At 43.0% G+C, this 11245-nt stretch overlaps 1 protein-coding gene across 1 annotated transcript in view; it reads right to left on the bottom strand.

Annotated features, from left to right (window-relative positions):
• ppm1h (protein phosphatase, Mg2+/Mn2+ dependent, 1H) overlaps positions 1-10954 on the bottom strand; it is a 65831-nt gene extending 54877 nt beyond the window's left edge. Inside the window, exon 1 of the mRNA XM_050073424.1 lies at positions 10431-10954. Within this exon, the coding sequence (XP_049929381.1) occupies positions 10431-10663 (233 nt within the window). The 5' untranslated portion in view covers positions 10664-10954. The remainder of the gene's footprint in view (positions 1-10430) is intronic.
• Between the last annotated feature and the right edge of the window lie 291 nt (positions 10955-11245).

The following is an 11245-nucleotide window of genomic DNA, read 5'->3' as shown; positions in this document are numbered from 1 at the left end:
ACAAGTTTAGCCCACTAACTATCCCACTATTGGCGATGGTACTACTGTACTTTCAATAAAGCAATCGTACTATCAAATTCACAAAAACTCTGTCTGAATACATTGCTCTTCTTAATGGGTTCAGTTGACTATTTAATCTGCAATTTCCTATGACCTGTATCCCAAATGCACACCATGTGAAACTGTACGTGGGCAACTGTGTACTCAATGGGTATGGACTAGTATATATATATATTCCACAATACTGCTGCTTTTACATATTGTTAATCTACATTCACAACTTAAATGGTATGTTCTGTTTCCTGTTTTATTTTGAAAGCCTGTTGTTTGTCTCCCCATGTCCCGTCAAGTTTCCCGCCGCCCTGATTGTCTGATTGCTTTCACCTGCGTCTCATTATCTCCCCTGTCATAGTGTATATAAGTCTGTGTCTTCCCTTTGTCCTCTGCTAGATTGTCTTGTCTTTTTCTGTCTCCATCTGCATTTGTGGGTCCACCATTTTGTCTGATATTTAGATCCTCCATCTTTCCTTTGCATTATTTGCTTTTCTTTTTAATTCTTGTATTTGCAGCTGTGCCTCCACACTCTCCCTGCCACATCTCAGTTTCCACAATCAGATCATTTCTGATAACGACAAACATGTTCCTGTGATGTGATGACGGCAGTGAGTCATGTCTCTCATTCTGTGGTAACTCGTAGTTAAGCTGCACGTTAAGAAAAGCTGGCGCTGAACTGAAATAGCATTACTGTGTTGCTGCTTCAGAGCAGTGTGGCGTGTTGATGTAGCAGAAACAACACAAGAACATGTGCCCGATCATGTGATTGAGCACTGGGAAGCTTTATATGTAAAGGGTGCTGCTCATGTGCTTCCTCTGGGCAGCTGAGTGTGACAATGACTTAATTTAGCTCCTTTACAGGGTAAAAATATCAGTAAAGTGGAGGAATAGACTGAAGAAAATTGTGTTATAGATAAAAACCGAAGGATAACATGCATAGTTATGGTGTTTCAAACATGTTTTAACCCTTTTTTTTAATCTCAGAAATGCATGCCCTAAGTATATTTAACACCCGCTTCATACTGTTAACACCCTGGAGCTGCCACGTTCTTATCCCTAATTAGATATTAATGCTGAGCAAGCCTTCTCACACATGTATGTCTGCTGACTTGCAAACAAAACATACAGAGCGCAGTGGGGGTGCTAGCATTCAGCTTATAGACACGCATATTGATTAAGTATTGATCAGACTGCTGCTGAGGTTGCAGAATTATGTGTTACTGGTCCTGGGTCAGTAGAGGTAAAGACTGAGGGAATGAATGAGTGGCTGGGGAAGCTTTGTCACAGTTTATTCTTTAGACTCTGAGTGCCATGACTCGCATATGCCAAGAAGAAGGTCAGAGGAGGTGAAAAGAGGCAGAGGCAGAGAAAAGAGGCAGAGGCTCAAACCAAGCAGTCCAAACCAGATGACGTCAGTGGACACATCAAAAGGTCAAGAAATGATGTGGAGCAGAAATAATGAGAGGCTAGGAACCAACACCAGGTATAGTAGCCATGCAACTAAGGCTGCAACTACTGATTACTATTGTCTTAATCTGACTAATTACCTATTATTTCAGTGATTAATCGATCACTTCTTCACTTGAATGCACCCAAAGAATTAAGAAGAAGAAACAAAAAGCAGGGCAGCATGGTGATGCAGTGGTTAGCATTAGGGCCCGGTTAGCATTTATCGGCCAGCCGATTATAGCCATTAGAGAATAATCGGCAATCGGCCAAAAGTTGGCCGATAGACGCCGATGTTAACACTTATATTTTCATCACTAATAAAATGCAGGGAATATGGTGTTTTACTTAGAAATGATGTCCTTGTGTTATTTTTTGCACTATAACCTACCTCTGTCAAATTGGCAATTATAGGAAGAACTCTGGTACTGTGAACATATTGGCAATTATAGGAAGAACTCTGGTACTGTGAACATACATGTGAATGTTTTAATTCATATAGACTTTGCATGATTATTTTATTTCCCAGAGGTTTACTGCCTTTTTGCACATCATATTTTTTATTTATTTTGTGTTCAAATTGTTCATATGCTGCTTGTTCCACACAATTTCTGATAATAAAAGTATCTGAAAGTAGTAAAATGTTCTTCCTTCAATTTATATCTTAGTGTTTGAACTATATTTAAGCCATCAAAAGCAGGTATTTCGGGGGTTTTTAAATTGAAAAACGTAAAAATTTAATCGGCCGATATATCGGTTATTGGATTTTTTTATTCCATAATATCAGAATCGGCATCGGCCCCAAAAAATCCATATCGGTCGAGCCCTAGTTAGCATAGAGGTTTCCTGGTGGGAGAGCCCTTCTGTGCGAGTTTGCATGTTCTCCCCGTATCAGCGTGGGTTTCCTCCAGGTACTCCAGCTTCCTCCCACAGTCCAAAGACATGCAGGTTAATTGGTGACTCTAAATTGTCCGTAGGTGTGAATGTGAGTGTGAATGGTTGTCTGTCTCTATGTGTCAACCCTGTGATAGTCTGGTGACCTGTCCAGGGTGTACCCCGCCTCTCACCCAATGTCAGCTGGGATAGGCTCCAGCCCCCCAGGACACCAGGAATGAATGAACAAGGAGCATGGGACACTCAAGTTTAAAGTGGTAATGGCTATTAATGAAGTGGCCTTTAATGACTTATGTGGGCACCAACCTGGCTGGTGACTGGTGAGGATGTAAGCTAGAAACATTACAAATTACTGAGTGTACCACAAATATTAATATAAGTTTACACTCAGTGGCCACTTTATTAGGTACACTGGTACAATCTAATGGCTATAAATTTATATGGCTATAAATGTTTTTTCTGTACACTGTCATTGAGGTTTTAATTAAAGTATAAGTTTTACTGTTGAGGCCATATCTAATGATGGTGTTGTCCTGGACTGCATTACACACACAGGTGTTGCTAATATTCTGCACTCATCATGTGTGGAAATGGGAAGGACAAAAAATTAGAAAGACCCTTCAATAGTAATCATAATCCAGTACACCACCACAGGACCTCACTTGACAGTAGCTCAGTCCATTGGGGACTTGGTCCCTGTCTGGACCAAATATGGAGTGTGGCCTGGTAGCTGGAGAGGTGCCAGTTCACCTCCTGGGCACTGCCGAGCAAGGCACCAAACCCCCAACTGCTCATGGGCAACCCCCTCACTCTGACATCTCTCCATTTAATACATGTATTGCTCCTGTTTGTGAATGCGTGTATGTATTTTGGGCCTGTGTCACCACTGTGTAGAATTTGCTGTATTGATTTGGACTGGTTAGCACAGGTGTACCTAATAAAGTGTCCACTGGGTGACTTGGCATTTTTGAGTTTGAGAATGGAAATATTCACAGTGAGGTCGACCCCTCCAAAACTGAAAAGACTTCCTGGAGAGAGCACGCCTGACTGAACTCAACTGAAGCTGACATCTGGAGCAGTTTCCTCCTCACCTCTGGAAGCACCAACTAACACGCAACATAGACGCTCTATGAACTGCACACAAACAGTGAACTGAGTGCACATAGGAGGGAGACTCATCATTACTGCTGGTGTGCATGATGGGTGGAAAACAAGTGGAGAGAGGAGAGCAGCGGTAAATGTAGCCCGTGTCTACAAAAGTGGGGCCTGTAAGTGGAGATGAGAGGAGCGGTGAACAATACTCACTGATCCATTCAAATGATCGTGCTCACTGGACCCGACAGTGCAACCACTCGGAGACAGTACATCAGAATCCTTCTCATAAAGCTAGAGAGGCTCTTCCTGTCTCCATGGGGAGCAGCACAATAACCCAGGATAACCTCAGCGAGCTCAGAGAGACCACAGACAGGCAGGCAGGGGTATGAAGGAGGAAAAACACTGTGCAGACTAGGAATGTGCTGTTCAGCCTGCATGATCCTACACTTTGATATTAAACTCCACTGCTAATGATGCTGACATGAAGGAATCCTTTCATATAATTGATGACGTGGAAACAGTCAGGATGCTGATGTAAAACAAAATCTCTCAAATAATCTGAGTATGCGTGTTAAATTTAACAAAATATGGCTGCATACACACTCTTAACCATGCTGGGGTATAAGTCTGAAGAGGTGGGTTTTGAAAGCTGACAGTGTGGCAGCATTTTTTTTATATGGTTCGGTGGTGAGCTCCACAGAGACTGAAAACGCCCTGTTACCTCAGGCTCAGCACTTGGTCCTGGGGATTTGAAGGAGGTTCGCGTCAGCAGAGCAGAGACAACAAGAGGGGGAGTGCTGATGGAGGAGGTCAGAGAGATATGGAGGAGCCAGGTTGTTAAGGGCCTTGTAAATGGTGAATAGAATCTTGAAGTTTATCCTGTGTTTAACACTTTTAAACCTGGAGCGACATCACTTCTCTTGTACTGTTTTCAGACACCTTTTGTAGGTATTTTTTTCAAAAACATGGTGGAAAAAGGTAATGAGCAACTTGGTAAGAAATGTTACACAAATTGCAAAAAAAAAAAAAAAAAAAATTAGAGAATTTTTTTTTTTTAAAAAAGAGGGGAAAAAGAGAAAAGCTAGGGAAAACGATATTCATTATTATTATTAAATTTTAAAATTATGTTACAGAAGTATTATTATTTTAAGCTTCTCTCCAGGTCATTTCCTTGATTGTTTTATAACTTTCTTTCTTTCATTTCCTTGTTTTAAATTTTATCTTTTTACCACTTTCTTCCTCATTTTTTGGGTCATTTCTTCTTAAGTTGCCTTCTTTCCATGTTTTTAAAAGAAATCAAGCCAATTTGCTCAGATTTCAAAGGGTTAAACGGGAGCCATTGGAGGTCATGGAGGACTGGGGTGATGTGGTCATGTGAGCAGATTCTGGTATATTGGCGGGCAGCAGAGTTCTGTACATACTGCAGTTTATTGAGGACAGTGGTTGTGGTTCTGTAGAGGATGCTGTTGCGGTAGACAAGCGTGGATGTTACAAGTGCATGTATGAGTGTTTCTGAGGCGGGCAATGTTGCAGAGGCGTAGGAAGGCTCTGGTGTTCTGGTGATGTGGTTGACATGAGGCAGGAAGGTGAGGGTGGGGTCAACGTTGGGCCGCCCCCAAATAGTCTACCAAACGTTAGTCGACCAGAAAGGTCATTAGTCGGCAAGATTTCACTGGTCACTTAGTCGCAGGAAAAAAACAAGCATGAAACTTGTCAAAATAAACCAAAACCTATCTGACTGGACCATGCGGGAATTTAATTTGAAAGGACACACACAGGAAGTGGCCACGCTCAGCAGTCAGTCAGGAGTCAGGTTAATTTCCAGGGCTGGTACCTGCGGTTATTCCACAGGCTAGTTAATAACATGTCGGGCAGGAAATCCAAAGTGTGGGATCATTTTGAGAAGGTGAAGGACGAACCCAAGGTGATATGTAAACTCATCTTCATTGGTCGACTACAAACATGACGTATCATCTGAAACATGGAAGTAGCTACATGCCCATTAGCCCACAGCGTCATTAACAGGCGGCTCGCTCAGTGTGTGACGTGCACTTGTAGATAAAATATAGGCCTATATTAATGAAGGTTCATTAGTATGGTTTGTATTTCTCTGTGATGTAGCACAGTGAAGAGGGTGAAGAGCCTGGTGACGCGAGGCTAGGTAGTGAAGAGGGTGAAGAGCCTGGTGACGCGAGGCTAGGTTGGAGCCATCAATATTGAGTGAGTATTCCTGGGTAGGGCAGGTAAGGGAGTGTAGGCTGATGATTAAGATTTCCCACTTTGTGTTCAGATCACCGAAACACATGATAATACCAGGCTTACTAAGCATCAGGCATTAGACCGCCCCCAAAATGCTAGTCCAGCAGCTGTAACCAACAAGTCTTCAAATGCACTGTCTTGTCGAATCAAGTCAAGTCAAACTTTATTGCTGCAGACAGAGTATGAGCTCCTACCTTCAGGCTGTAGATACAGAGTTCTTGCACAGCAGACAAAATGATAGAAAGTCTCTTTTGTTTGTGCAGCAATTAGTAGCCTGAATTCACACGTGATCCCAGCACCGAGGCACTTAACATACAGCATTCAGCTTTTTTCTTGCACTGTTTGATTTGAAGAGATCTTACATTTGTACAGTTTGTCCTTGTTATCTGCCTCGTTTGTTCCATTATGCAATCAGGAATGTGTTTGTTTACCTGGCTGCAACCAAATTTCCCCCGGTGGGATAACAAAGTTTGAATGCCCTATCTATCCTGACGTTTTATCAGAGAGACCCCTTGGTATCTGACCCTGTTACCCCTCACGTCACATCATCTCACATGGGCTCAGGTTCTCTGTGCTGACAGTGAGACTTCACAACAACAAAGCCCGCTGGTCAGCCAGCTGTTGACAAATCCCCAGTATGGATCAGTCCTGGCTGATGCTACGCCAAGCTGGCGTGCACACACACACACACACACACACACACACACACATACACTTCTGGCAGCAGCATCACATCTCCTCATGAAGTAGGGCTGTAAACTGATCCTGTAGAATTATACATCCTGTTAAAATATGTTGATTTTTAATGGACACTGAAACCTCAGTAAAATAACTGTGTGGTTTCAGTAATTGGGGCTGATAATGAAATACACAGTTAGCAAAAAATAAATTATGCAGCCTACTTTAGAACATAAATGAGTGGGTGATGGCTTCTCAGAAGCGAATTATCGTCCTTTCTTTTCCGCCTTGAGATTAAACATTCTTCACAGCAGATTAGCATAAGGGAGCAAAGCAGAGGGCGTGTATGAGAATTACACAATTTCAAAGGATTTGCTCACTCTGGAGGCAGAGACCATATAGATCTCTTTTAGTACTGAAACAGCCAATCAATTAGTCAATCAACAGAAAATTAATGAACAATTTGAAGTATTTAATGAAGCAAAAATGGCAAATTTACTCCGGTTCCAACTCCTGAAACGTGAGGACTTTGCCTCTGTTTTTCAGGGTGTCTACAGGTATCCTTTGAAGACCCTTTCAAGACACCTTTTGACCAAATTTAGGACAGATTTTTGGACAAATCATGTTTTATTTGTTGAAGCATTGCAGGTAAGCATTAGCCTGGAAATCCAGACCCAAATCTAGAAAGATTTAGGGTCTGGCTATGAGTAATGCGAATGGCCCAACTCGAGGTGCGGCACCAAGCATGCATTTGAAAATATCACTGCACGCAATTGGATAACACTACGACCAATCAGAACAATACACGGGGTGACGTATACACTTAGCTACCAGCGGAGCTAACTGGTAGATTAGACTCTTGCCGTATCCAGTCGGCAAAACAGCAAAAACGTCCTTCTTGCAAAGGAAAGACTCGAGCGCCGTCTTCTGTTCCTCTTTTAGAGAAAAAGCCAAGTCTAACTCGTTCATTGTAGCGGCCAAAGCCGTTTCAAACAACTGGTGTTCATCCGTAGCCATCTTGCAATGTTTACTGACGGATTCTGGACTTCGTCGTCGCAGCACTGTCGTCATCTGTTTAGCTCGCCTCTGGCCCGCCTATATCAGATACACCGATGTGATTGGTGCAGCTCGGCTCCAGCGGCATGGGTAATGAGCATCATTACTGATTGCCAGAGTGACTCGCTGAGCAAATTCAAATTGTGCTCTTGCGAGAACTCTGGATTTCCAGGGTAGGTAAGCATTGCAGGTAAGTAGTATGTGGTCTTGTGTGTATGTAGGTGTTATGTAGGAATGTGGTTATTAGAGTGAGTTAAGTTGATCTACATTTTGCCAATAGGGAAGTGGAAGTGTGAAGTAAAATGACAGTATTATAGTTTTTAAAGATTTCTGACAAAAGAAATGTGGACTTTTGAAAATCTGAGGATCATTTGGTAGAAGGACCTAGGGTTTGAATTAAGCAATGAGGAATGGTCGAAAATACTATTAAATACTGGGGAATATATAAAGGAGGCAATGGGGGGAAATTGCCTCAGTATATATGAATTCATAGGTCTTACTTTACTCTTGCTAGTTGTAGTTGTACAGGGTGGGTCTACTGGCTAATAATTTATGTTGGAACATTTCTACATGCAATCTGGGAGTGTAAACTGGTTAATCCATTTTGGGAAAAGGTTGTAGATCACACAGGGAAGTGGTTGGGTATGACAGTAACAAAATCACCAAGATTATGCCTTAAGGATGACCAAACAGAATTACCGAATGTGTCAAAATATGAGCTTGTTGTGATAAATGTAGGAATTGTCACAGCTGCTTAAGTGATCCTCAGATTCTGGAGGACTACATCACCTCCAGATTTTGGAAAATGGAAGGAATCTATGTTAGAAATTGTGTCACACGTATCAGCAATGAAGTTGAAAGTTTTAAGAGGTCATGAGCAGGCTTTTTTTGTCTGTAATATGTCTGTTGAACTGTCACAATGTGGTGTTTAGTTGTAACGCTGTGGTTACTATATTACTATTATGGGTACAAGAATGTGTAGCTACCAGGTGCTTGTGGATATGATGAGTTCCAATAACAGTACTGTCAGTTTGTTCAGATTCGACTGACCTGATAAATAAAAAAAAAAAGAAATGTGGACTTTTACATAGAAAAGCTTTACTCCTTTTCACAAAAAGAAATTAAAGGTGCATAAATGAAATTAAACAAAATGTCTGTAGTAGTTAAGGCCTCACAACCTGGGCACCCTGTTTTTTGTGTTTAAACATCACAGCAATTCAAATATCTTAGAGTTTTAGACTGTTAATCAGACAAAACAAGCAATTTAAAGACATCAACTCCAGCTCAGGGAAATTGTTCTGGACAATTTTTTACTATTTTCTGACATTTGATGCTGTAAACAACTAATTAATGAACAGGAAAAATAAACAGTTTTATTGAAACTTTTTAGTCGCAGCCCTCGTCTTCCTCTCCTTGCTGCTAAAATGTTACCCTGTCCTTTTGACGTCTTGTAAACCAAGAACAGTTGCCTGAGGCAGTGACACTGACCTGGTCAGCTGTGTCGAAGCCTTGGCTGACTTAAGATGACAAGCACTTGCACATTTACACTGGGTTCACGGCAGGACGGCTGAAGTTGAAACACTAGATGCAAGCAGATAGGGGGGGAGTTTCTGCACGCAGCGTTCTTACTGAACGTCTAACATCATCGATTAAACAATTAACCTCAAGGAAACAGGCGCTCTATCATAACATCCTATCAGCGGAAGATGATAAGAGTTTATGTCGAAGGAAAACAGAGCATACTAACTCTTTTTTTGTGACTTTACAAATTCAGGACTGCTGTGTCACACTCTGTGTAGTTAGGAGTGCCTCAAGGACTGATGTGTGACCTCTATAGTTATGAGGCAGCAGCATCACTGACCACCAAACCACCCGGATACTTCATGTGGAGATGTATAAAGTGATTGTGCTCTCAGGCGTCAGACGATGATGAGAGCAAGAGTTAATCCTACTTTTGAGTTACGTTCTGTCCAAGGTAAATGTAAACTACATGGTTTTGTTTGTATAGCGCAGGTCTTGTTTTAGCCTGAGGGGGTGTACAACATGCTGCTCTCACCAGCATGAAAATTAAATAACTCCTCTCCTGTTTGTTGCCGTTCGAAAAATATTCCACCATGTCTGCATTTTCTCATGTCCTGCCATTTCTTTGCAGCTGCACCCCCCATACTAAAGCCACAACTTGCCCTTTCACGAGTCAAGCTGCTGCACTGCATGCTCTTTATAATATGTCCTTTTAAAATTACAACGCAGCCAGCTTATTACATCCTTGGCAGGAGGATGCGGGGAAGCCAAATGGACTGTGCACGCCCAAACATAAGATGTGATATCAATAATACAACAGATGATCTCAGGTCCGGCTGCGATCCTGCTCTCGGGCCGTCAAGTGGAAGGAGGATGACTTTGAGTGTGTGACAAGGCAAACATTGAACGAACAAACACTTCAAACCTGCTGTTCTTCAAGTGATTGCTGTGATGTGGTTACATCTGGAGAACAGGGTCAGGTTTTACTGGCTTTTCTGGGACAGTGTTTATACTGTGCACACAATGAAGCAGTGACACAGGTGAAGAGGTGACTGTGCCAATAAAACATGTTACTGCAATAAAAAAACTACACATAGATCTATATTGTCCTCTTTTACAGTGGGTCTGCACCACCTTACACCATCACAATAATAAAGCTGCCTTTATGGCCTAGATTACAGCGACCTTATCTGTTTGGTGGATGTTTGTGTCCTCTGGTGGTGTTTATACTGTGATGTAGGCTCCTACTGAAGGAATATGTGGGCCAGCTGCAGCACCTTGGCCTATTTTTATTCTCACACACACACATGAATCCTGACATGATGTTATTATGAGCGCTTATATTTGCGCCTTAGCGGTGCGGGGCGGACGCGTTTACTTCCAGAGGATGCTGTGCAAGAAAAGATGGACGCATACAGGTTACTTACTCTGCGTAGCCGGTGGACCACGGCAGCCGCTTGGTCTCCTTCAGGATGAGGATCGGTCTCGCAATGTGATCCGCCGAGCACTCTATCTCGTCCGGAGACAGTCCCAGGAACTCCGGTCTGCTGTACGGGTATTTCAGCGGCAGATCCGAGCCACCGGGATGGTCACCGTTGGAGCCACCGGCCATCATACCTCCCATAAAATTGGCCACCGCCGATTTCACCCGCGTGAGCATGGTCCTGCTGCAGCGTGGCTCCAGGCGATGCGATTGCGTGAGCTTCCCCCCGCCCGACAGATCCTCCCCGCACGGCGACGCAGTTCCGCGGCGTGAAAGGTGTAGACACAGAGCGGCCGTGAAGACTCATTCAGCCCAGCAGCTCCCTCGGTGAACGCGGAAATAAAAAAGCCACAGAGACACACAGAGGCAGAGCTGCACGCTGGTCATGTGACAAACCGGTTGCTGCTGGTGGATTTGGACGCACTGGCATCTCAGTGAGCAGCTTAGTGTTGACAGTGCTGGAGGTCAAAGGTGCGTAATCCCGGAGTGACGATTACCTCCTGGGCAAGGTGCAGGTGCTGTCATCAGAGGGCTGACACATACTCGGAAAAGTGGGTCCTCAATCCAAGGCCGTAGCCAAATCTGCTGGGGGGTCTGAGGGTCCCCCACCACAAAGAAATTAAACATTTGAAATATACCACATACAAATATGTAATAAATGAAAGCTATTACTATTATACTGTTTTTATTATACTGTTATTACTGTCTGCATGAATAACACAAACAGCACGACGTAGCCAAATTCACATAGGTCTCATT

This window comes from Epinephelus moara, chromosome 20 (genome assembly GCF_006386435.1).
Source record: "Epinephelus moara isolate mb chromosome 20, YSFRI_EMoa_1.0, whole genome shotgun sequence".
Lineage (NCBI taxonomy): Eukaryota > Metazoa > Chordata > Actinopteri > Perciformes > Serranidae > Epinephelus > Epinephelus moara.
Note: the sequence above shows the minus strand (reverse complement) of the source record. Positions and strands in the feature narration are given on the sequence as shown.